Raw genomic sequence first — 26,996 nt, 5'->3', positions numbered from 1 at the left:
AAAAAGTATATTATTTTAGTACATAACTTTAACCAAAATAGATTTGGCCTTAATACGTATGCGATTCATTGGTTGCGGTTGCGGATGCTGTCTCAAGACCTTGGCCAATAAGATACATTTAAATTTCGAGTTATTTGCACCAAACACCCCTGTAAAATATTGAAAATGCACACTTCTCCTCTGTGAAATTTTAATAGGCATCTTCAATCCCGACCTTTTAAAAAATTAGCACACTCGCCCCTTCAAATGAGTAATTGTTACGCACGCGCCCCTCATGCGACTGGACAAAGATTTTTATTTTTTTTGCACCAAATACCCCTTTGAAATATTAAAAATGCATATTTGACCTCTGTGAAAATAATTTTTAAATCTATTCAACCCATAATACACAATTTTTATTAAAATATAATTATAAAATATTTAGCAAACACTTTTCGATTTATTAATTTTATTTTTAATTTTTAATTTATTATGATTATATAATTATTTTCTAAAAAATATTATTATTTTATCTTGTTATCATTATTTTATTAAATTTTCTTTTTGTTTTCAACTTCTCAATTAAAAATGCATTCATAAATGAGATTTGTGTTTGACTAAGCTTATTAAAAATAGCTTATAAGCTGTAGAAGCTTATAAGCTGTTTTAGGAGTTTATAAGTTGTTAGGTCTTATTTTAAAAATAAGCTGTTAAAGTGTTTGGATAAACTTATTTTAAACAACTTAAAGATGTTGATGTGTTTGGTTTTAGAAGATCTTTTTATTGTCAAAATTACCAAAAGGGTATAATAATATGAAGGTGATATAAATATTATATATATACGAAAATAATTTTAAAATTTTATGATAAATGTTAAAATTAAATAAAAACCATTTTATATTTTAATTTATAAAAATCGTACGCTATGTGTGTTTTTTTTTAAATATTTAATATTTTTAAAATTACTCAATAATAATATCTTAATAGTTTAGTTTTTTTCATTATTAGAAAATGATAAACAAAACATTATTTTAAATTATATATATATATATACACTATTTTATATTTTAATTTATAAAAATCGTATGCTTTAAATTTGCTTTTAAAAATATTTAATGTTATAATATTTTTAAAATTACTCAAGAATTGCATCGTAATATAATTACGTTCACGTGCTATTACTTTTCAACGTTATGCCCTATTATATTATTTAGGTTAATTACATCAATATCTCCAATAAAAACATAAAAAAATATAAAAGGATAATAGTGAGAAACAAAATATTGGAGATAAATGAAAATATAGAAGGATAATAGTGGGAAACAAAATATTAAAAAAAAATCTTTTCTTAAAAAATAGGGGTGTATCTACTTTTTTTAAAACAGCTTATAAGCTGTCAAAATTTTTAAAAAAATTTACCAAACAGTTTTGGAGAGCTTATAAGCTCCATAACAGTTTATAAGCTGTTTTGAAGAGCTTATAAGCTCACCCAAACACCCTCTTAAATATCTAAAAGTACCAAACTATTAAATAAAAATGATAATTTCATGCATATTACTTTTCAATTTAGGATTATAGATTTTTGAACCAAAATCTAAATTTTTTAAAATGCATTGCAGAATTTTCATTAAATAATAATACACAATATTTATTAAGATTTAATTATAAAATATTTTTCAAGCATTTTTAATTTTATTTAATTTTATTTTTTAATTTAAATTTATAATTAATTTATTTCTAAAAAAATTATTACTCTATCTCGTTATCATTATTTTATCAAATCACTCCGTGTTTTCAAATTTTCCATTAAACATGATTCATAAATAAGGATTTAAATATCTAAAAATACAAAAATATTGAACCAAATGATAAGTTCATAAATGTTTATTTTTTGATTTAGAATTATATAAGCATGTTATTTTTTTATTATTTGTTACAAATTGTGCAATGCATATTCTCAAAAAATTTAAATTTTGGTTCAATAATATATAGTTCTAAATCAAAAAAACAATATGTTTGAACTTATCGGTTTAGTTCAATATTTTTTTACTTGAAATTATTTAAATACTTGTTTATGAATGCATGTTTAATGAAAAAGTTGAAAACAAGAAGAAAGTTTAATAAAATAATGATAACAAGATAAAATAATAATATTTTTTTAAAAATAATTATATAATTATAATAAATTTAAAAATAAAAATTAAACTAATAAAACAAAAAGTGTTTGCTAAATATTTTATAATTATATTTTAATAAAAATTGTGTATTATGGGTTGAATAGATTTAAAAATTATTTTCACAGGGGTCAAATATGCATTTTTAATATTTCACAGAGGTATTTGGTTCAAAAAAAATATCAAAATCTTTGCCCAGTCGCATGAAGGGCGCGTGCGCAACAATTACTCATATGTTGGGGTGAGTGTGCTAATTTTTTAAAAGGTTAGGGTTGAAGATGCTTATTAAAATTTTATAAGGAAGAAGTGTGCATTTTCAATATTTCACAGGGTATTTGATGCAAATAACTCTTTAAATTTCAAAAAACATATGTATATAAAATAAAAAAAAATTACGGACACGCACAAAAGTTTCGTTTAATCTATTTTACTAATCTAATCAAGCTAGTTTAACAAATAAGTTATTTTATCGATAAAGTTGTGCTATATATTCTTCTGTCTTGCTTCAATCACACGTTACTGATGAAACAAAAATGCGATTAGGGATGATAATTGGTCGGATTTAAACCCAACCTTGCATTAAACTCGTCTTGATGGGATGCGTTTAGACTCAACCAATGACACCTAGGCTTTAGCCCGGGTGGCCCGCTTTTTTTTAAAATTATATATATATTAATTTTCAAAAATTTTGGATTAATTTAATAGTAGCCCGGATGGTTCGACCAAAATGTTAAACAATTCTAGAGTTTAAAATTTTAGCCCGGGTAGTTTAAAAATTCTAATTCTGCCATTGAACTCGGCTAAACGGGCCCACAAGCGGGTCAGGGATGAGCCTAGATTTGACCAAATCCGCCAAATCTCGTCCCACCAAAGTGTGTGTGTATATATATATATATATATAAATTTAAAATATACATGCATGTATATAAATATAAAATATATATGTAATATTAATAATATATAATTATATTTTTATACTAAGTAATTAATATTTTATCCATAATTTGAGTGTATAATATTATTGGATTGAAATGAATTTATTTTATTATGATATTTTTAGTATAAAAATACATCATTATAATGTTTTTTATTAATAATTTTAATTAATTACAATTTGATGAATTTTAACTTGTGAGATTTTTTTTCTTAAATATTATCAATATATATTTGAAATTAAATTTAATAGTCTTTGTTATTTTTTAAAATTTAAAATTTTTTAATTTAATAAATTTAAAATTATTTAATTTCTGACGAATCCATCGGGTCTAACTCGAATTAGACCCGCGGAGTTCGCGAGGCGGGTCCGGGTTTAGCCAGACCTGCTCCGTTTGCCATCCCTAAACACGACTCTCCGTTAATATAATTTAATTTAAGATTAAATGAATGTTTTTAAGTTATGAAAAATGTAAAATTTCAGAATTTTAATATTTAATAGTTTCCTTTTTTTTAGGATATTTATAATAGTTTCTTACAAATCTAAAAAGCTGTTCAGTGAACAAAATGAACTAGTTATAAATGAAAATAAAATGTTTTCAAATAAATGTTTAATATTTTTTATTCGATATTTTATATATTTTCTTAAACTTGTGAATTGATATCGAACGTAAAAAATTGATGGCGTGCGTTTCATCTGGCACTGATTTTTCAAATATAGGACGAGATTTTGATTTTGAAACCCAATTATATCAATTTCTTCGCCAGCTAAAAACAAACCTGAAAAAGTGAATATTTAATCAAAATTGAGATTGAACCAAGATGTTTATTTATTTTTTATTTTTATATATATACTGAAATTATAATTATAAAAATATTAGGTCCTACATATGGGAAAAGTCAAATCAGGAGGACAATTGTGTAATTATGCAAACACGGAGGGCGCCGCTATATAAAAACCCGGTCCGATATTTGCCAATTGGGACTCCCGCTCGCTCACTCGCGCATTCCACTTCCACATCCCGCACTCTCTCCTGGCTGAGTTCGTTTCCTTCTCCTTAAACATGTAAGTGGTCGTGGATGCGTGGCTCCTGCTTCTTGAAATCACGTATTTTGGTTTAATCTTGCTTACGACTTGTAAACTTCTTTAATTTTTGCCTCTCGTCTTCGATTTTTGTATGATATTTACTGGTTTAGGGTTTTAGCTTACAAGGTTCGGTTATGAGTATCCATGTTTGATTTTTTGCTAGTTTTAAAGGCTTTATGGTACAATGTCTCGCGTGTGTTTGTGATTTGATCTATTATTTTTAGTCGATTGTTTTTTTTTGTGTTTGTTTGAACTTCTCTTAGTTGTGTTAACCCTTTGGGGAAGCTCTCGTTTTCAATTTGGATAAATCTTATGTGTTTTTAAATCTGTTCTCTTGGAGTGATCGGAAACTCACCTGTTTTTGAGCTATGTTTGATGTCACCATTTTGCTCCCCACTTTTTTTTTTAATAATTTTGGGCTTCTAATTATTTTGGTAAAACTTATTTGGTTCTCTTTGCTCGCTGTAATGGGGTTTCTTCACATTTAATTGGAGGTATTATTCCGTTTAAAAAAAAAAAAATTGGAGGTATTATTACATTGGGAAGCGTGTGGTAAGTTGCTTTTTTTTATTATAAAGGTTTTGCATGTTTCTTATAATTTCGTTAATAGTGTGGTATACTGATGTTCTTCCCTCTTCTGTGACTGTTGGTGTCTGGAAAAGTGGAATGAGGGTAGTGGTGAACTTCTTAAATTTTTCTTTATAACATTGATATGTGGTGTGGATCCAAACAAATAATTTAGGAAGTTGTTTCTACAAGAAGATTGAATATTCAAGAGAATTTTTTAAAACTAATGACCAGGAGTTCAAAACCTTAACAAGGAAAATGACCCCAAAATATAGAAATATATCCCCACAGAATATTTTCTTACTCCTTCCCTGGCAAAGCTAGTTATCACTCCGAATAAAAATTTCTCATTCCACCTAAACTAATAGCTCCCCCTTTTATTCTTCTGAATTGATCCTTCTAGAAACCCTAGTTTGGTCCAGGCCACCATTACCCCTAAATCCAAGCCGTTAACAATTTGCTTGTTAATTTACTTGGAGAGTGCATACCCTGCCTGTTGCTTTCTTTGATTCAGATGTTTTATAGACGGATGTAGTTGGATATTTTAGATTTTTCATCCAACTAATTGCTCATGATCTTGATATGATTTTTGTAAGCAAATAATTCTTTTCGGTTATGGAAGCTGACTCTGAATTTGCCTTGATCTTGCATCTGACACGGCTTCTTCCTGAATTTTATCATTTCAGTAAATGGCGGAAGAAAATTTTGATGGAAAGGACATAGATAATGTGCAAGATGCAGATGATGTGACTGAGAATTTGAATATTTCGGAAGAAGTACAAGAAGCTGAAAGTGATTCAAGTGTGGCAGTGGAAAAGAAATGGCCTGGATGGCCCGGAGAAAATGTTTTTAGGATGTTAGTTCCTGTTCAAAGGGTTGGTGGTATCATTGGACGTAAAGGAGAATTTATTAAGAAAATATGCGAGGAAACAAAGGCACGAATTAAGATTCTTGACGGTCCTCCTGGAACCACTGAGAGAACTGTGAGTCATTGCTGCCCTCAACAAAAATGCAAAAATGATCATGCTTTACTCTCCTTATCTTCTAACTCTTTTGTCTTCTGATGATTTATAGTGAAGTGATCTGGTCATTATTCCGTCCTCTTAATTGCTTGTGCTAATCTTAGAATAGTCTTTCCTTCCCATCGTTGTAACTTGAGGAAGTCATTAACATTTTATTGCTTTTGCTTTGCTGCAACTTATGTGGGCCCAATGCGGATGAGCACACAAAACCGTCCTCTGACTTGAGCATTTTCTGCTTCTGAGTTTGTTCTTGTACTGTCAAGTGGGTGTTGTATTGAACAATTGAATGAGTTGAGATGTCAATATCGTTCCATTGGAGAGCATGTTTATGTTACTTGCTTATCGATGGTTTCTGTCCTTTTGTTTTAAAACTCTAACATATAACATTTTATTTTGTCTAGATTAATTTACAAGCAATGAAAATCATTACATCCAATTATAATGCAGAAACTTCTTTCTTCATACATTTAAGTCTCAGCTCATATTTATAGAAACTTAATGAGTTGGGGAGTTAGAACCCTAAAATACTCGTAAAAATCATTAGTATGATAATTAGGGGGAAGAAAATTGACTAAACTCAATCAATGATTGGAACATTGCAAGACTGAAAATCGTGGAACAAGTTAAATGTTCAATATTTCCCAAAAGATTAAAATAAATGAAGCATAAACATGTCAACCAAAAAAATTAACCAAGAGATTATCTTTATTATGGTGACCAAAATGAATGCATGCAGGTTTCGTCAATTAAGCAAGATTTCTATATATCAAGTGTCTTCTGGCCCTCAAAACTGAAGAATCAAAGATCCAGATTTGCCGAGATGACTAAGGGCATTGCAAGTGTTGAAATTTTCTTACTCAATCTGTCAGATTGATTTATGCTGTCATCTGTTCCGAGAAGCATTGCTCTATTTCTGGTAACTTCAGAACTTGGTTGATTGGTCTGTAGCCAAAGTTGTTAAACTCTACTCAGAAAAAAGTAACATCACCAATGTAACCAAAACATGTTTTACCTAATAATTCATTGGACATCTTGTAAACATTTAAGAAATGAAGAGTTACCATGTCAACTAGAGAGGAAAGATAACCTGAAGCTTAAGTATAAGTTCTTAATATGTAAAAAAATTTCAAATAACAAATTAGACATCACAAAAATAAACACAAACACATCTAAAACTTGATTTTACATCCCATTTCTTGGTATTTAGACCCTCGTATTCTCCTAGGAACTAATTGATTCACTCTAAAATGCCTCTACTTGAAGAAAATATATGAATCGATGAAACATGCATCTCTTGTGAACATGAAATAGACCTTGGCATATGATGGTTAATCTTTACCATTCATTAGAATTTGCATATATTGTCATTTTTAGTGATTAATGACCTATCTGATTGATAACATATGATATCAATACTGTTGAAATTGTGATTTCAATTGATGCATTAATTTGTTTCGAGTATCATTTTGTGGGATCTACTTTAGTTCTGCATAACACACAATTACTTTGGTAAAGAGCCTGATATTAAATGACAATGCTGTGTCATGTTGCCTAACATCACTGGATTTTATAGCATGTCATATATCCTTTTTTCCTCATAAAATTAAGTTGGGTGTGCTTACGGCATGATTTATTCAACACTTCCACATCTGATCTGTGCAAGCAGCTTGCCAATCTATACATGGATTACCTTCGTGTTACCTTGACCTGAAAATTTTGTGAAATATTATGCCGGTTTTATAATGTTGCTGATCATAGTGAGTTTAAGTTAATAACATATGCTTTTCATTCCTTGGACAATTTGTGTTTGTCCCGGTCCCCATGATATTTAGATCACTCGCACTGCTGATTATCTAACGTGCTCATTTCTTGTTGTACCACTGTCAGTCTCTGGCAAGTTTTGCTTTTATTAAGAATGATTAATTCATTGATTCTAATATCTGTAACATTTTGTTTCATGCTCCTTATCAGGTGATGGTTTCAGCAAAGGAAGAGCCAGATCTTTTGATTCCACCTGCCTTGGATGGGCTTCTAAAGATCCATAAACTGGTTATCGATTCAGATTCAGATCTAGCTAACACACCATCGGGTGGAACTGTTTGCACAAGATTACTCGTGGCTGCAAGTCAGGCTGGCAGCTTGATTGGCAAGCAAGGTGCCACTATAAAGTCCGTTCAAGATGATTCGAACTGTAACATTCGAGTACTTGGAGGAGGTAATTATTTGTGTTTGTGTATTGCTATGCTTCTGGATATACTTCTGGATCTCATCTGGATGTGTGTATAGTAAGTGCACCCAGTCTTCTAAAAGGCGGCGCCGACCCCCACCGCCTCGCTTTCTTGCTAGGCTATGTCTCTAGGCGTTGCCTGCCTAATCTCCCACCGCCTAGGCGGTTACTATTTTTTATAAAAAAAAATTTAAAAATCAAAAACTAAAAAAGAGATGCTACGCGAGAAACAAACACAGAAGGAAAGAAGAAGCGCATAAAAGAAAGTCAAGCAAAAAATTAAATCTTATATTATATATGAAGACTTGATATCTATTAATATCTATGTTGATGTTAATATTATTATTATTAAAATTTTATAAGAGTTTCGTACAAAAACTAAAAAACACAAGACATAAAAATTATATTTTATAGTAAAACTCATGAATATCCCAAGTTATTTATTATATAGGTTCTAAAAAGAAAACCGTCTAGGAAGGGTCTAGGCGGCTAAGCACTAGCGCCTACCGCCTAGCGCTTTTTAGAACATTGAGTGCACCACAACTAGAAAACAAGATGCATTTTTTTGAGCTCTAGATGGCAGACATTCTACTCTTTAAACTGATAAATTTTTAAATTGGTAGCATACTCGATCTCTTATATTAACTCATTAAAATTTTGAAACCATCTTTTTTAGTTTTTTTAGTTTTTCGCAGTGTTCTAAAAGGTGGCGTCAGTCCTAGGCGCCGCTAGGCGGTTGCCCACCGCCTCGATTTTCAGACAGTTGAAGTTTCTGGGAGTTATTATATTAATTGGCCGTCTAGGCCGCCTAATCGTCGCCTAGATTAATATATAATATTTTATATATTTTTTAATTTTATTTTTTTAAAAAAAATTATTTGACATATTTGTCTATCAATTTGTATCGGATGAAAACTAGGAATATGTCATGTATTTCGAGTTGAATTCGATAACGATGAATTATTGGAGAAATATTAAGATGAACAAAAATAATTAAATATTTAAACTTGAAAAAACATCTCTTAGACAGGTAAATTAGATTAAGAAGAATTATTGGAGAAATATTAAGATAGATCGAACTAGAATAATTAGATATTTAGGTTAAAAAGAAAAAAACACCGCCTAGACCCCTCCTAGCCGGCCGCCTAAGCATCTAGACGGCTACCGCTTTTTAGAACATTGGTTTTTCTTTTCACTTTTTGATACATGGTTTGACCTATATAATTGCTTTCTTCACCTGATATATATCGAATCCGTTGAAGCTTGAGCTCTTCCATGACTTTGCTGTTTGTAATTTGGATTATTCACCCATTAGAAATTGCTTCTTTGTTTAAATGATTGATTTTATTTTTTGCTTCATGGAATGTCGTATGCAGAGAACTTGCCCGTGTTTGCTCTACCAGATGATAGTTTAGTTGAGATACAGGGGGAACCCACAGGTGTGCACAAGGCAGTTGAATTAATTGCCACACATCTACGGAAATTTTTAGTTGATCGAAGTGTTGTTGGAGTCTTTGAAATGCAGGCAAGTTTCATGATCAATCTTTTTCTTTTGTTCGATGCTTTCCCAGCAGTGTTTTAAAAGGCGTATTGGCCTGTAGCGTTTTTGTCCTGTGATAGCGTAGCGTAAATAGCGCAGCGCATTGCGTAAGCTATTCGTGCACACCAATTATTTTATTAAAAAAAAGAAAAAATATACTTATATAAGTAAATAAGTGAGATAATTAAATAAGAAACCATAATAATTTAAAAAGTCTTACAACTAAATCAACATAATCTATCCAACTCTACGTCACTATCTTCATCAAGACTATCTATGGTTGGAAATTTTCTTCTATCAAAGTTTGTTGAAGCCACTACAGTCTACACAATGAATTTCAGGATCAATATAGTTCTCTTCCTCATCAATACAACTCAATCCTGCTTATTTTTGTGGACAGAAAATCCTTCCTTACCTTCGACCCTCTTACTGCTCTGCCTTGAAATCATCTAGGGTTCATCTTCACCTCTGAAATCAGCTCTAGAAAGTTTCGATTCTGAATTGACTCTAAGTTTTCTTCGCGTGAGGAATTCTGAATTGGCTCTAGGGCTTGGAATCGATTTGTACGTATAAGTTGTAGGTCAATTAAAGAATTCATGGGCTTTTTTCTTTTGGCCCAAAAAGCGTGCGCTATTCACAGAAAAGCGTAATAGCGCACGCTATTTGGGCCAAGGCGTGATTCTCTGTCAAATAGCGTGAGCTATTTGTGTAAACTGCTATGGATTGAGCGCTATGTAGCGCTGGGCATAAAAATTGCGCTATAGCACGTAGCGCGCTTTTTAAAACACTGCTTCCCAGCTCGAACTTGACGATTTCTACCATTACTTCATTTATGTCATTACTTCACTTGATCAGATGCAAATACCAAATCCTCGAGCAAGCCGGAACATGCCCCCATCCCAGTCATGGGGACCTCCTCCGCCAGCTTTTCCCATGAATCCTGGTGGACATGGTTATGGGTCGAACCTTCCATTTATGAACCAGCAACCACGTCAATATGATGATTACTATCCACCAATGGACATGGACAAGCAGCCTCGCTCAGGCCCGCATAGTTATGGCAGGGACATGACAAAGGGTGCTTACTCAAATAATGTTCAGCCCCAGCAAGCAGTGATTGCAAAGGTAATATCTGCATCAGTCTAAATTCCTAATTTAACGAGTGCTTTAGTGTTCAATTCTCATAAGTGGGAGATGTAGGGCATGCAATCAGTTTTTTTCTTCTTGGCCATATTACTTACAGGAAGATACACTCAAGTCAATCATGAATCAGTGTGATGTATGATTTCCGATGCTAATTCTAGTTGTGAAAGTTGAAGAAGTTGGAATGTTAATTCTGTATCACAATTGTTAAATCATTGGATAAGGGTTGTATGTCATTTAGACATCATGTTTGTTCGACTCTACACTCACAACTCCTTTCACTTTCTCCAGTCCCAATTGTTCTATGCACACACAACACCATTATCTGACAGAAGGAAAATTCTCTAGTTGTCAGGAGCAATTGCTGGATTTGATGGCTTAATTTTGATTATCTTTGTTTCGCAGGTCACTCAGAACACCCAAATTCCCCTCTCATATGCAGATGCTGTTATTGGTCTTAATGGTGCAAATATCAGTTACATTCGTCGTGCTAGTGGTGCAAGTATTGCAATTCAGGAAACAAAGGGTGCTCCTGGTGAGATGACTGTTGAAATTAATGGGTCTGCGTCGCAAGTCCAAGCAGCGCAACAGTTGATACAGGTATTACCTGATCGTTCCCTATATGAAATATGATTGTTCAGCCGGTATCTATTTGGTTTCCTGGTCTGCGAAGATTATAGGTCCTACTTTTACTGACAATAGTTTTTATTGACATCATAATCTTTACATGTTTCTTGATGCAGAATGCCATTGCTGAGGCCGTAACCAATGCACAGAATAGTGCTGGAGTACCTAGTCATGGTTATAATTCTTACTCATCTCATGGTCCCGTCTACAACTCTCCACTATCGAATGCTGCAGGTCAAGCTGGCCATGCTCCAGCTGGAGAGTATGGCTCACTATATGGTGCTAGTTATGGATATTAGACGCTTGATCATTAAGTAGTGAGGTATTATCTGTGTCAAGGTTCTAATTGAAAAGTCCCTTGACTTTTTACTGATAGCGTTCAATGCATGTGGATTTGAAAAAAGTTTTTGTAGCTCGGTTAACCTTGTTCCCTATCTCGACTGTGATATGGATTTCCCCTTTTCTTCTGTTCTCTTGTATGTTGTTTCTTCACCAGTGACGAAACAAGACATTTGTGTTCATTCTATGTTTGATACCTAGCTTTTCTTTTTTTGGTCGCAAAGGGACCAAATAGGCTCATTTGCAAAATGTAAATGTGAGAAATGAATAAGCTACGCCAGGAGTGGATGCAATTCCATTAGCTTTAGATCTGTAATTCCCATGTTAATGCATCTGTTTCAGGAAAAGAAAGAAAAATTGTGGCCTTCCTATCATTGTGAATGTGCCAAACGAATGGACTGTCTGGGATATGTATTTTCATATGAATCAATGTAGACGTCGGTCAAATAATAAGTTCGGTAACGACAAATTTGTGGATAATTCACCTTCAGATAGATACTGATACATTGACAACTTTTCTAATCTCTTACATTGCATCTATCTTTTTTCACCCTACCGGGATGAATATTCTATTAAAATCGTATATACGAATTCTTTTTTACCAAACTGAAGTCGACCTAATGTTTTTATCAAAATCGAATTAAAAATTAGTTATTTTGGTTGCTAACCTATTTAATCGAGATTCCAGAAAAAAAATGGAGCAAAACATCAAAAGGCGAAGCAGCTTGTTATTGTACTAATGTAGTAACCAAAGTTCCGTTTTTACAATATTTAAACGGGGAACATGATTAAGGGATCCTTGACTAAAAAAAAACAAATGTTTGTTTGAGTTCGAAACCCAAGAAATAGGCTTTGGAACCATTGAAGAATTTGGAACGTCCGAAGTACATTTTGGAAGAACTGGACTGATCGGAAGTAGGCTCGGAATCAAAGGGAAAGTACGGAGCATCCGAACAGAGATTGGAATGTCCGATCAAAGTTAGACTATAAATATTAGTGAGATATCTAGAGTGCACTAACACGTGGATCGAAAGCTCCGATCGTGAGTTCAAAATGGTCAAACATAGCTGTCAACTTAGGTGCCGAGACGTGTAACTACATACAGAGTTCGGAGCTTCCAAACTAGGGATCAGAGCTTCCGAACTCCTATAAATATCAATAGATCATGAGTTTCTCATAGTTGGTGTATGTTTGGGATGTAAAATCTCGTGTTCAGTCAATTTGAGTGTTTTTTAACCATGTTATCAAGGACCGGGCGATAGCTAGGTGCTCCCGGAATCGTAACGAAGCTGTGCCTAAAATTTGAGGCTTTTGATATCTGGAGACTGATGACAGACGCAGGTAATCCGAGATCCCTAGTAGTTATTGAGAGTATCTATCAGTTTAGTTAAGACTTTTAGATCAGTGTTAGTGATATTATAATCACTTGACTGTAAGATTGAACTCTAGACCCTGATTGTACTAAACTTGTCTAGTAGAAGTATGAAAACCCCAATAAAATCTTATACACACACACAGCCCAACCAATGATGCCCAATTCATCCCCGACAACTAAAACCCGGTAGTGGATTTTAGTGATCGAGGACGAGTTGGGCAAGAATGGTTGGGCAGCTGAAAATTACTATATATATATATATATATAAAAGGCATCAATAGAATTTTGAATTGTTTATTTATTTATTTATTTTGTGCCAGGATAGCTGAATTCTCAACATTTTCATATATTTATAGCCCTAGCTATGTTTCCTTGGGTTGACTCAATCCTCACTTTTGTGCCCCTCATTAATTTCTATGATATTGCTCATTAATGTTGACCATTGGGTTGTGCCACTTGAATTGTCCATTTCAATTATAAGAAGTCATTTTATACACCACTCCAATAGTCTTTCATAATTGATTGCACTGTCCAAGTTCAAACCAACCCGTCGTTTACCAAATGCAATTAAAACTAGGTACTAATCCTAATTAATACGAAATACTTGCCAATTAGTATTACAACTTTAAAGGCTAGGAATTGTTAAGATTAAAAAACAGTCATCAACATGTTGATTCAACTCATGTATATACGCCGGATGTTTATTGTTTTATTCTTGGATTTGTAACTTGCTTGTGTGTGCGGATATCCAACACTAGATTTACACAGAATTATGTAATGATAATGCTATTGATCACGTCTAAATTTCAGTGATAGTGTTCATTTGATAATTTAATAGTGAAATGAAATTTTTTCAAGAATCCTTTAACATAGATCATAAAAACTAACGTTATTCCATGTAAGATATTTGTGCAGCATAAGTTTAAAAGTGCAGAATTTTATGGAGCCAAGAAACAAACAAACATGGAGCCACCAATCACCATAACGTATAAAGAAAATTTATTTTTGTTATATAAAAAATATCGATTTATTCACTTTAACATATTTTTTACAAAAAAAAAAAATTCTTAAACCTAACCAAATAAACATCTAAAAACCAAAATTTTAAATTAATTCAGTTCGATCACTTATTTTGATTCAGCCTAAATTTTACTCACCTCTACCATATTAACATCGGTTACACAACTTTCAGCTTACCAAAGCTCAGGCAACAAGCAACTCAAGATACTTGACGCTAACTTTCTTGCAACCTAATAGAAATTGAGAAGTCTATATGTCAAATCAAGCCATGTAAATCAAGGACCACACGATTCTTTACAGGAAAAAAAACGAGATTTCTTATATAGGGGTGGCACAGGTTGTTCTAAAATGTCCTGTCTGGTTACATCGGCTACACCGCACGATCCGCTTTACCGAAGCATGGTCTCCCGCACTAGTCCGCCTTTTCCTTGGTTGCCCCAGGGGCCGTAGAGACTTTGGAGGGTTCACAACAATTTCTTCATTAGAAATTTCACTATGCTGTCCTTCACAAATTTCCCGCCAAAGGGTTCTATCAGGTACAGGATGTATCGTTTGAGAATATGCCTTTCGATATGTAGCCACAGTGAAACAACTCTCTGTAAACCGCTGAACATTTTGCCCGCAAGAAAGAAGAGCTGCCACAGCATGAGAACATGGAAGGCCGTATAGCTGCCACCCTCTACATAAGCAACAGCGGTTTCGGATATCAACTATATTTGTCCCTTCGTGAGATATGACTTCAAATTCAGCTTCATTTGCTCGGAGAACCTGATGTGTATGTGCACGTTCAAGAGCCTCAGAGACATGCCTCTCAGCAGAAGGAACTAGTAAAGACGTCCACTGCATGCTGGCTTCACGGCGCTCATTGAACCAAATCATTAGTTGCCTACGTATGCACTCCATCATTTGAACTATTGGGAGCCCAGATGCTTCAAGAATCCAAGAATTCAATGTGTCATTTATGTTGGATGTCATGTGCCCGAAACGTTTTCCCTCAAAATGTGAGGCAGCCCACAAGCGTGGTGGGATTCGTTGCACCCAATAAGCAGCATCCTGGGATATCTCTTCGATCTCCATGATTTTTGTGTCAAAATCTGAGACAGTAAGAGCGTTTGCTGCTTCCCAGAGAAGGTTAACAAGAACACTGTTATTGAACTCCTTCCTGAAACTTTCGTTGAGATGAAGCATGCAGAACCCGTGGAAAGCAGTCGGAAATTTGGATTCCACAGCATCAACAATGTGCTTCTTCCTATTGGACAAGATGGTGATACTCGGCATGTTCTCGGTGTTGGTCTCGAGTAGGTTATGCAGCTCAGAAAGAAACCACATCCAGTTTTCATCATTGTCTTCATCAACAACACCGAATGCTAAAGGAAACAGCATACCATCTCCATCAAAACCTGTAGCAAAGAGCATAGTCCCAAGGTACTTGTTTTTCAAAACAGTATTGTCGAGCCCAATAAGAGGGCGGCATGCATTTAACAACCCATATATTGATGCCTGATACGAAATAAAGAGGCGCAAGAAACTGTTGTCCACTGGATTCACACAAATTGAAGTCATACTCCCTGGATTTGTCTGTCTGATTTGGTTGCAATATTGTGGCAGCACTCGATAATCTTCTTCAAATGAACCACGAAGAGAGGCCATGAATCGCTCCTTCCCCCTCCATGCTTGTTTGTATGACAAGGTTATGCCATGAACACGGTGAATCTCCTCTAGTATCTCTTTCGGCTGATAATGTGGGTTTTCTCGAAGTTGCTTCTCCACAGAACTAGCAACCCATTGGACCGAGGCTTGCTGATGACCAAGATGTGCTATTCCTCCACATTTATGCTCTGAATGAATAGTTCTAATGGTGAAAGTAGGAACACCTGGGAGCTTTGCCGCATGAACTCGCCATGGGCATCCCTCACTTGCACATTTGGCAGTGAAACGAGTTTTGTCGGACTTGACTGTCTGTATCTCAAAGTGCTTGGCTATTGCCATATCCCTCAAAGCCCTGCGACAACTCTTCACATCAGGGAACTCTTGTCCTACTATCAGGTCATGTGTAGAAGTGGGAGTCAGACTTCGAGATTGAACTATAGGGGAAGCAATGACATACTGAGACTGTTGAATGGACAAATTGGGGGAAGAAGTAGCACCCATGTCAGGATTCTCGATAACATCCAAATCATCACTTTCTTGAAAACCCAATTCATCATCTTCCGAGGCAAGATTGAATTGCCTATCATAGCTCTCCATTACACTATCAAGTCGATTGATTATGGTCTCCCCATGTTCAACTATATCTAATGCATTCTCATTAACTACGTCGTACTTACTCTCATGCATTCGATCTTGATCATACATGCTATGATATTCAATATCTTCACAATGCAGAAGTGATATATCCGGAGCCAGAAAATAAGCACGATTAATACCCTGTCCGGAACTTATCTCACTGTCTCCCACTGGTGCTAAGCCCAAATCAGGCCCAATATGACTCTGTTGCACCACTATACATTGTTCATGTCCAAGAGCGAAATGCGGGTTTGGAACAAATGGTACAACTCGCATTTGACCAATTACCTGGTCCTGTTTTGCCATTTATCATGTATTCTTCAAACTTACTTTTCTAACCACCTCTGCTCCAGTCAAATCAGAAACCAGCCAACCGTCGAGGAGAGCCATGTTAATTGTTAATAAATAAAATCACCATCAAATCAGGTATAGGAACTTCTAACTTTCCCTCTTCTTTTTCGTGATGACAAAAAACAAAAGAAAACCGAATTCACCAATTACAACACATAAAATAAAAATCATGCAGAATCCATAAAAAAAAAAGGCATCTAATTGCAAATTGATATACCAAATCCTACACTATTAATCAGAGAAGACAACCTACAACTCTGGATAAGTCATTCAATTATAACCACTTAAATAATCAAACACAAATTATTGTTCAAAAGCAATGCACTATGCAAACAATTTTCACTAGCAGAACTAGTGAACAAAGCCCTAAGTAACTCCAGAGTCCAGACCAGCCCCAAACTAAAAAATGTCCAAATACATCGGAGCTGGACAAAGTAATCATAAATAACAAAACAAGGTAACGCGAGGAGCAGAAATTAGGGTTCCCAAACAAGAATCGAAGCAAATCACACGCATTAAACAGCGGAATAGAAGGCGAGAGAGCTCCATTTTTGGCGGGTGATACTTTATTCAAACAAAAATAGAAGAAAAGGAGAAAACTGAAAATACCTGAAAAAAGGAAGGGCAAAAGAAACTGGAAAATTTAGAAGGGCAGAGGCCGACACACGACGGAAGGACTGGATAACGGAGGGTATTTAGGTCATCCGCGTAGGCTTCCTCTTCTTTGAACAATTACAACAATGCCCTCACCTTATTAGTAAAAGACTGAAATCATGTTGCACGTGCCGTCAAAAAAAAAATTAAAATTCTATATAAAATATCGAAAATGTACATTTTATATTTGAATGAATTTTTTTAAAAAAATTTGAATTATCAAGAAAAAAACATACAATTTGTATGCTTTATGTAATTAGTTTGTTATAGAATTAATGTCATATGATAACTACATCTTTCTATTGACAAATTTCACATACTAATTTCAATGATTTACGGTAAACTAAATACCGTGCAAATTTCACAAGCTTTGATTGATCACACAAATACTCGTAAAAAACCAAGGCAATTTGCAACATTATGCATGTGGGATACGAAAAGTACTAGCAAGAGTGCGTGAACTCAAATTTCAAAATACGAAGAGATTTTAGCTAATAATTTTTTCATGAGAGAATCAGAGCAACATTGAGATATCACAGAGGTGTTTTATACAATTTTTCATAATGTTTTTCTTTAATCTTGTACATAAATTAAATAATTGTAGAAAACAATTTAGTAAAATATCAACTACGTATTTTGACCGTATATTGGAACCTGAGGCACATATGCAACTTCTAAAAAAAAATAATAATAATATAAGGGCAAGGATGCCTATTTAATCATAAAGGTGAAGCGTGTGTTTTCAATATTTCACAGGAAGGTTTTGACGCAAAAAACTCAAAAAAAAAAAAAATTTGTTGCACATGCTTCATTTTATAGGTAGATTAACACGAAAATAGCTAAAATAGCCCTCTAAATTTGTCAATAATTTTTTTTAAAATTTTGGTTTTATAAGTATTTAATTAGAGGTTTCAAAATGACTAGCGGGGTGGGTCGACCAACAATCCATCGCAACCCACCATCAGGCGGAATGGGATGACCGACTCACCTTTTAGGCAGGTTGAAAAAACATCTGTGAAGTCCCCAACTCTTGATGGCGCCACTCGAGAACATACATTCATTTAAAATCTAAAAAATGCAGAATAAAAAAATCTTTTATTAAAATAATGGTGCAACAAAAGCATTCTTTAAACATTCAAAAAGAATAAATTGTCTCCTTACAACCAAAATAATTTTCATAAAAACCTAAGTGTTAAACGATGCACAATAATTGGGTTCTTCTGACAGTGCGCATGTGCGTCTCTTTTCCCGTCCCCTCGACTACTCCTCCTTATGCCCCCAAGTTTACTCATAAATGAAATCATGTAAAGCATTGTCACCTGCATCATTCAACCATAGTGAGTTTAAAAACTCACCAAGAAATTTTCATTACATAACTAGTACATAATAAAACGAAATGCATAAGCATGACTAGTCATAACATCATGCATATAAAATCATGGACATAAAATTTTTTTATTTTTGGGTGACGAAATACATGCAATTGTGGTAACCACCATTTATGAGCACATTGGATTCTCGCGATCACGAAAACCGAAAAAGATCGAAACAAGGCTGAAAATCACATGTTTTTGTTGTCTTCGCAGAAGGCAGACGCCTAGGTGCTCCTCGGAAGCGCCTAGGCACTGCCAGGGTTGAAGCCCTGGCGCCTCGGCGCAACTAGAAGCACCTATACACTGCCCAGGGCCGAAGCCCGGGTGCCTCAGCGCTGCCAGGAAGCGCCTAGGCGCTAGCCATGGCGTGGCCCAGGAAGCCTTCCAGCAGCGCCTCAACACCTGGGGCTGACCCTATTTTATTTTAAAACACGTTTTCGGAGTCAAAAAGGCACTTTTATGATCTTTTAAGGTGTTTTAAATATTTTTAAGATGTCTCATGGGAATATTTTCAATTTTTATGTCAAGAAGAGAGAAGACGACTCACATGGATCGGTTTGGTTATGTATTGTGTTATATATTTTTTTGCACGTAAGCTATGTTCTATATAAAAGCATGAAGTTTTATGAATGTAAAGATGATATGATCATTTTATTTCAAATAACATCCATAATTTGCAAGCACTAATGGTTTTAAATGCATGAAATGCTTATGAAAGCTGATGAGGAAGCTTTTACAAGAAAGTTACGTGAAGTTCATGATGATAAAGTTTTATGAAGTTGATGATGAAGTATGATGATATTATGTTTATGCATGATAAAATATTTTAATATTGTATGTATTCTTGTGGTAGCAGTATAGGATTGGTACTTCGGATTGAGCCCCGGAGGGAACCTTGCAAAATAATGAAAGTGCATATCGACGATGGTCGGTACGAGACGTATGCATATTGGCTTTGGCTGGTATGAATAGTACCAAATGTTATTTGCTTGTTGTACAATATACTCACTCACACGTTGCAAAATTTGATTATACCTATGAAAAGTGTCAAAAACTCCAAGAGAATTCATCCAAAATCCACCATATTCAAAATATTTGAGTCAAAAATTTACATTCATCATACACACACCGAAATTCTCAAATTTATGCATCTTTCTCATCAAACCTCATAAATATTTACACAAAACATCAAAAACGATTCACGTTTCACAGTTCTTTATCATGCTTTTCAAAATCTCTCAAAATCAATTCAATATACAATACATAACATCAACATTCAGGTTTTCATATCAACATAACTATATTCTTGAACAGTGGTTCAAAAGCATATAAAACTTGTCTTATCGTTGTAGGTTGCGATTAACTGGTACATCGGTAGCGATTTATCCTTGCACGAACGAGATTAACAGGCGTTCTTCTACTTTGGTGCAAATTTTTTGAAAGATAAGGGGAGAGGGAAAGTGTAGGCGGCGGCCAAGAGAGAAAGGTTTTTGAGTCTTTGACGGCTACTCAGTTTATAACTAATGAGCTTGAAAGTTGGTACATTATTCGCAAATACTGACTTAATTTTTTCCTCTCAATTTTTAAAATAAAACTGCACCAACATTAAATTAAATAAACATTAAAATATTTTTTAAACCTCGTCAGTAGGCAAGTCTCATTTCTCTCAGTGCGAAATTAATCCCAACCTAAAAATATTAAAACTAAATTGCAACATCAAAATATCAGGCACATTCATATCTAAACTTTTAAATCTCATAAATAAAATACACAAAACCATTAAAATCATTTAAAAACCCTCGTGAGTGAATTAGTGAACTCCTGTACCTTATACCATCAACCTAACTCACCTATTTTAAGTAGCGGACCAACCCAAGACCTTTGTAATTTGGCAGGTTGGAGCATACCAACCCACAATTCACCGCAACCTACCATTGAACAAGGTGTGGTGGGACAACCCGCCATATGGTGGTTGAGAAATTGCCAACTCAACCCACATATTTTATGTGGCGGGACAACGCGACAGATCTAACCCATTTTGGCATCTCTATGTTTAATTTTGGATTTGATCCGATAAGTTAGGTTGTATTTTGGCTTTTGGTATTTTTTACGAAATGTTGACCTGACGTCAAAGAAAGCTAGCATGATACCAGAAAATGCTGAGGCGACAATGGTAGAATACTGACGGATTTTTCGATATGAAATTGGAGAATGCTGACGTTTGGGATGGGAAAAAATACCGAATTTTCGATATATCGAAGTTACCATACCAAAAAATACCAAATTTATCATATTTTCAGTATACGAAGATTTCGATACGAGTACGGTAATGATATCAAATTTTTCAGTATGATAATGAAATTTGAAAATTTTGGTATATACCGAAATATTATATAAAAATTTTAAAATATATAATATTTTTAAGCAATAAATTAATAAATTAAAAAAATATAAAGTTCGTTTCGGTATAAAACGATATATACTGATACCGTACCAAAATCTCATTATACCGTAAAATTTTGATATAATCAGTATTTTAATTATATATATCGAAAGTTTTGATACAACATCAGTTTAAAATTTTTTTATCCATAATTTTCGGGTACGGTACGGTATACTACTCCTAGCTGTCCATCAACATTCCATTAAAAAAGAAAAAAAAAACATAAATTAATTTATAAGATCAAAATTCAAAATTAAATTAAATACTTACATAACAAAAATACAAAATGATCAAACATATCATATTCGTTTGCAGTATAGCTAGATTGTCATATGATTTACTTTTATGAACTTTTAAAATATTGCATTCCCAAGTCATTTTTTAAAATTATAATTATAATTAATTGATTGGAGATGGTTTAAAAATACACGATTCAAATATGAATGAGTTAGATATATGATACAATTGCCATATAGACGTATGTTGCATATGAATCGAAGTATCTGAGTAAATTCGATTTAAAACATCCCAAATTTTTCACATGGATTTGTCATATATATATATATATGGATTTATATGGTCCAAATACTAAGATACGCATTTACTCCAAGTGTATCATAGAATTTCCACTTTCCACCTTAGTCGTGTAAAATTCATGCAGTTGAAATCATTTCATTTATAATAGAATCAAAATCATTTCATCCAAACATTACTTTACACTTGGCTGATATTTAGTATTCCTTCCATTCATTTAAAATTGAAATATTGGTATACAAGGCATTAAATATAGAAGTCACGTTTAGAAAACCATATATAAATTTGACCAATCCATCGATACTTATAGTACATTTTTTAGTCGATATATAGCTACAATCACAAAGTGGAATAAAAAGTACAACAAAAAGAAAACGAAGCCTCTGAAGTACCTAGGATGTCATTATTTCCTTGTTTTTTCTACAGACATCCTAGGAAATCTGAAATTCAGTTGGTTTCGACGGTAAGTGATTTTCGTGATAGGAACCCTGCGTAAAATTTCCCATTTTTGTTGTAAAATTTTAACTTTATTTTCTTTTGCAATAATTTTTCATGGCTAATGATGATGAGCTATAATTCACCCTCTCTCATCGTCATCCATATGTAAATATGTAATCAATCTCTCTTCCCTTGAAACAATTGGCAAACGGTACCGTTCCTTTTTATATATGAAAAGTTTTTTTTTGGAGTTTTAATTAATCGGCATTTATGATTCACTTCAAGATTATGTATTTTGGAGCATTTTTATCGATAATTTTTTTTAAATTGATGGGTTGATGCCTCAGATTTGTGCACAGATAGTTTATTAAAATTTAGGGTTCCTTGCCATTCTCCCTTATATATATATATATATGACCGTGGGAATCATGATATAGGGTCGAAAAAAATCTTTTCATGTGCAAATTTCCTGAGGAAAAAAAACAAAAAATGTATACTTCCAACTTTTTTGTTCGGTTTTATTATGCCAATTTTACGGAAGGGTGGGCTAATTTGTTTCTTGATTGTTAACTGGAGATGTTCATGGTTTTGTTTATACATGAGCTTATTGAATCTAGTGTATAATATTATTATTATTATTATTATTATTATTATTATTATTATTATTATTATTATTATTATTATTATTATTATTATTATTATTATTATTATTATTATTACTATATAGCTTTTAGTGTCCAAATTTGGGTGACTCAGAGTCGTCTGATTTGTTGCAGCAAGAATAAGATTGGAACGTTTTTGAAGTTAAGAACGATTGAGAATGGCTGCAGAGAGATCATTGGTGAAGAAGAGGGAACCCAGTGGATACATGACATTCTTGGCATCCGCCCCCTGCGAATGGATCTTAATCTTTTTCCTCTTTGTCTACGCGGCATTAACATATTTCCTCACAAAGTTTGCTCAGTTTTGCGAATTGAAACCACCATGTCTGTTGTGCTCGAGGCTTGATCATGTTCTTGGGGACAGGAAATCGGGTTGTTACATGAGCCCATTGTGCAGCAACCATAGAGAAGAGATATCGACTTTAGTACCTTGCGCGGTACACAATAAACTTGCTGATGTTAAAGGGATGTGTGAAGAATGTTTCTTACCAATTGCTGTGGGGAACAAATCGAATTCCGAATCATATAGGTTGTTGGTTGGTAAATTGTGGGTCGATGTGGACCGATCTGCTATTCAAAGCTTCATGCTCAATAGGCATATGAAGTACCATTTCTCAGGCTCTAGGACGTGTTCTTGCTGCAGCAAGACATGGGGAGCTATGTTCAATACTGAAAGGTTTCTTGGGTTTAGTGGTTCAGTTGGATTTGGAGCTTCTAAAGCGAACGTTGCCCCTCCTCTGCCTCGCATGCTGACTCGTAGTCGTTTCAGCAGGAGGGATAGCTTGAAGAGGTTAAGAGATAAGTTTACAGGGACAATGGCTCACCTTTCTGCTGTGAGCAGTAGTTTCGATACATTGTCTCATGTGGGGTATGACAAGCAAAACATATCGCCTGATTCTGAGTCGGACGCCATGTTCTTTGAGGATGACGGTGGAAATGCTAGTGCTCGTGGTAAAAACGGGAGCGAGCACGAGCATGATGTTCAGTATGATAGACGAGGTCCACCTAGAGCACGAGGCAACAAATGGGCCTTGGAGTCGAAATCAAATCAAGGTTATGACGTGAAACCTTCATCCAATCTGCTTGATTTGTGTGAGAATAAGAACACCCTTTTCTCATCATCGGATGTCTTCGAAGTGCAGGGTCTGAGAGAGCTTGATTGGGTAGAATATTATCATAAACCAAGTAAATGTTTGACTGGGGAACTTGACGCTGGAAGAGGAACACTTGGTGCGCCAGCAGAGACTTCTAAATCCATCGTTTCTATCCCTCAAACATTGGCCCTCCCCATTCTGTCTGAACTTCCTGCCACTCCCTTATCCAGCACATTGATGATTCCAGATCAAAATATAGAAGCTGTTGCAGGAACTTCTTCAGAAACTGTTCATCCATCGGAGCTGAATAATATGAATCCAACTGATGTTTCTACTCGAGGCATCGAAAATATAGAACTAAGCGGTGCACATGCCTTGGGGGATGATCTTGCAGAAAATGAAGAAGAGATGGAGTGTCTGATAAAAGAATTCTCTACATCTGAGGTGGGTTCATCATCGAAAGTTACGAGTCCAAGTGCAAGCGAAAAAAACGACGAATTTAGAACAATTCCCATTTCGGCCTCCCTAGGTAGAAGTGACTCTGAACATCATGAATCTTCGGATGGAATCAGTGATGGTGACATTATAGGTGAAGGCCTTGTTGACCGACTAAAACGACAGGTTGAGCACGATCAGATTTGCATTAGTTCTTTGCATCAGGAGTTGGAAGTAGAAAGAAGCGCTGCCACTATTGCAGCAAATCAAGCAATGGCCATGATTACTAGGCTGCAAGAGGAGAAGGCATCATTTCGTATGGAGGCCTTGCAGTACTTGAGATTGATGGAGGAGCAAGCAGAGTACGACACGGAGGCTCTGGAAAGAGCCAACGATCTTCTTTCGGAAAAGGAGAAGGAATTGCAGGACTTGGAATCTGAGTTGGAATTCTACAGAAACAACATTGTTGAAAAGGAGAAGGAATTGCAGGAGTTAGAAACTGAGTTGGAATTCTTCAGAAACAACATTGCTGAAGAATCAATAGTCACCCACTGCACTGAACACGATCCTCGTGCTTCTACAGACGATTCAGGATCTTCCAACACTACGAAATCCAATGGAAACTGTAAACCCATGAATAGTTCAGCACCCAATTTTGCAGATGAAAAACTATACATCTCACAATGTTTGAATAAGTTGGAGAAAGAGCTACATCAAGCTTATTGTAGTAGGAAATTAGATATGTCCAATGGCCTGGATTCTGGAAACATGAAAAATGAAGTTCATGATGTTGAAATTTTACTTCCTGACCAGGAGTCGACATCAACTCTGGAGATGGAAGAGAAAACATCGTCTTTACAAAAATGTGTGTCTGCATCAAATGCCGCCTCTGAACATGAGAAGGAAAATGGACATGCTTCTGAAAAAGGATCAAGATTATCAGAAAATTACGGTTGTATAAATTGTTCCGATTTTGAGAAGGAGATTGCAGATCTTCGTGAGAGACTGGAAGCACTTGAAATTAACCAAGATTTCCTAAAGCATGTTTCGAACTTGCTCCAGAATGGAAACGATGGATTACAATTAATTCATGAAATAGCTCATCAGTTAAAAGAGCGAAGAAAAGCATAATTCAGTGAAAGATGACTACTCATCCTCTGAGGTTGCATATCCCTAAAGTGCAAAGTAAGCATTTCATGAACACGATTATGGTTTTGAGAGAACCATCTACACCACAAATGATGGCATCTGAAATGTTGATGATCGAGATTTATCCTATATGTCAGGCTAAGTGGTTCATAATCGCCAAAAAAGATTCACTTGGCGAAGCAGCTCCACGCAAATGCTTCATATGTGAGGAAAGTGTGTTTGAGAAATGGAGAACATGTAACATCAAAACGCCAGTTTCTTGATGGGGTGTTGTTTTTCTTCACAAATGGAGATAAGCACCGATTGGAATTTGTTCTACTTTCGAAAATTGGGATTGTCATGTATAGTGAGGTTGAATCCATTATAAGCATGCCTTCTGCTAGTGCACAGATACAATTGTTCTGACATCATTCTATCTTCTAATGCAACTAAATTTGCTTGTGTGAAATCTACATGCCATGATACAACCACAGCCAAAGGGACATGATACCCTCCGTAGGAACAGTCCTGAACCCAGAAATTTAGACAAATCAGTAGAAATTTAGTGTTTTTTGGGAGATAATTAAGACATGTATTCTTTGAAGAATTAAGCATAAAAATCTGGACATTTTTCCATTGAATGTGAAATTATTTTGGAATGTTCTTCCACTGAATCCACCTAAAGTATAGTCTTAAGGCAACAAATGCAATCTCTGCGCAAAGACCTTAGCTGTTGGAGCTATTTTGATAGCCACAGCACAACTCTGCTGCACCTCTTATTCCCTACATGTACATTACATTTTCACCAACTATGTCGAAAACCGAAAATACACTGCCAAATTAATATCCAACGCATTCGCGTCCGTCCAAGTGCATCATCACACACTATGCAACAAAGGTCCATAAATAATCACAAGGACCAACTTAATTAAATAATGAAGGGACTTATATGCATTATTCGAACTAATGATCATAAGAGACATCTTTTTTAAAAAACGTTCTGGGGTTCATTCTATACCAGTAGATCAGCTCTGCTTCGGATATAGTCTTATCTCGAATTTGTTGAAAAGTAAGAAAATCAAAGCATGACTTTAAAGCTACCACCTATAAAGCAAATTTCAGTTTGACATCTGTGAACATCTATCATTCTTAGCTAGAATGCGATAAGCACGGAATATCAAACAATTCCATCCATTACCTGTATCAGTATGGACAGGAATAGTCAACTACAAAGGGCCTAGTTTGCCAAATCTCCCACACGCATCCATTGTCAAAAGTCAATTTCAAATAAATTGGCTTGAATTTTTTATTACCCGTTCAGATTTGATGGCAGACTTCTTCACCTTCCTCCGTCCTCTATAAATTCCTGCACGCAGTACGGATGTACCCACACTGTTGAATAAAACAAACATCACACCGTACAGGAAAATCAAACCTCAATCACAGCAATGGCAGACGAGTGCCCTAGTAAGTATCGTACCTCTGACCAATCGGTTCTTTTGCCATAGCTTCGTCTCAACTTTTTCGCTGTAATAACTGATTGTTGACTACTCTCTATTCCATTT

The 26,996-nt window shown here is 34.7% G+C and overlaps 3 protein-coding genes across 4 annotated transcripts; 2 read left to right on the top strand and 1 right to left on the bottom strand.

Annotated features, from left to right (window-relative positions):
• Positions 1-4,067: 4,067 nt before the first annotated feature.
• On the top strand, positions 4,068-11,939 carry LOC140881905 (flowering locus K homology domain-like). 2 transcript variants are annotated; one of them, XM_073287576.1, is made up of 7 exons: positions 4,068-4,152; positions 5,427-5,723; positions 7,734-7,977; positions 9,366-9,514; positions 10,385-10,654; positions 11,078-11,272; positions 11,416-11,939. In XM_073287576.1, the coding sequence occupies exons 2-7, from the start codon at positions 5,430-5,432 to the stop codon at positions 11,596-11,598; spliced, it is 1,335 nt and encodes a 444-aa protein (XP_073143677.1). In that variant the 5' UTR covers positions 4,068-4,152; positions 5,427-5,429; the 3' UTR covers positions 11,599-11,939. The 2 variants fall into 2 exon arrangements, with proteins under 2 accessions (XP_073143677.1, XP_073143678.1); XM_073287577.1 differs by lacking the exon at positions 4,068-4,152 and adding an exon at positions 6,499-6,678 and having other exon boundaries at positions 5,586-5,723.
• A 2,161-nt stretch (positions 11,940-14,100) lies between these two features.
• Positions 14,101-17,262, bottom strand: LOC140884025 (uncharacterized). The gene has a single exon (XM_073290688.1). It carries the CDS (start codon positions 16,623-16,625, stop codon positions 14,352-14,354), a length of 2,274 nt encoding a protein of 757 aa, XP_073146789.1. The 5' UTR covers positions 16,626-17,262; the 3' UTR covers positions 14,101-14,351.
• A 4,765-nt stretch (positions 17,263-22,027) lies between these two features.
• On the top strand, positions 22,028-25,446 carry LOC140881695 (probable myosin-binding protein 4). The gene is made up of 2 exons (XM_073287203.1): positions 22,028-22,137; positions 22,889-25,446. Exon 2 carries the CDS (start codon positions 22,933-22,935, stop codon positions 25,432-25,434), a length of 2,502 nt encoding a protein of 833 aa, XP_073143304.1. The 5' UTR covers positions 22,028-22,137; positions 22,889-22,932; the 3' UTR covers positions 25,435-25,446.
• Positions 25,447-26,996: the final 1,550 nt, after the last annotated feature.

This window comes from Henckelia pumila, chromosome 2 (genome assembly GCF_033568475.1).
Source record: "Henckelia pumila isolate YLH828 chromosome 2, ASM3356847v2, whole genome shotgun sequence".
Classification (NCBI taxonomy): domain Eukaryota; kingdom Viridiplantae; phylum Streptophyta; class Magnoliopsida; order Lamiales; family Gesneriaceae; genus Henckelia; species Henckelia pumila.
This window is presented reverse-complemented; position numbering and strand designations above follow the sequence as displayed.

Coding starts and splice junctions, on each gene's coding strand:
- LOC140881905 (XM_073287576.1), top strand. CDS start 5,430: ATGGCGGAAGAAAATTTTGATGGAAAGGACATAGATAATGTGCAAGAT. Junction 9,515..10,384: donor TTGGAGTCTTTGAAATGCAG/GCAAGTTTCATG, acceptor TCACTTGATCAG/ATGCAAATACCAAATCCTCG. Junction 11,273..11,415: donor CAGCGCAACAGTTGATACAG/GTATTACCTGAT, acceptor TTCTTGATGCAG/AATGCCATTGCTGAGGCCGT.
- LOC140884025 (XM_073290688.1), bottom strand. CDS start 16,625: ATGGCAAAACAGGACCAGGTAATTGGTCAAATGCGAGTTGTACCATTT.
- LOC140881695 (XM_073287203.1), top strand. CDS start 22,933: ATGGCTGCAGAGAGATCATTGGTGAAGAAGAGGGAACCCAGTGGATAC.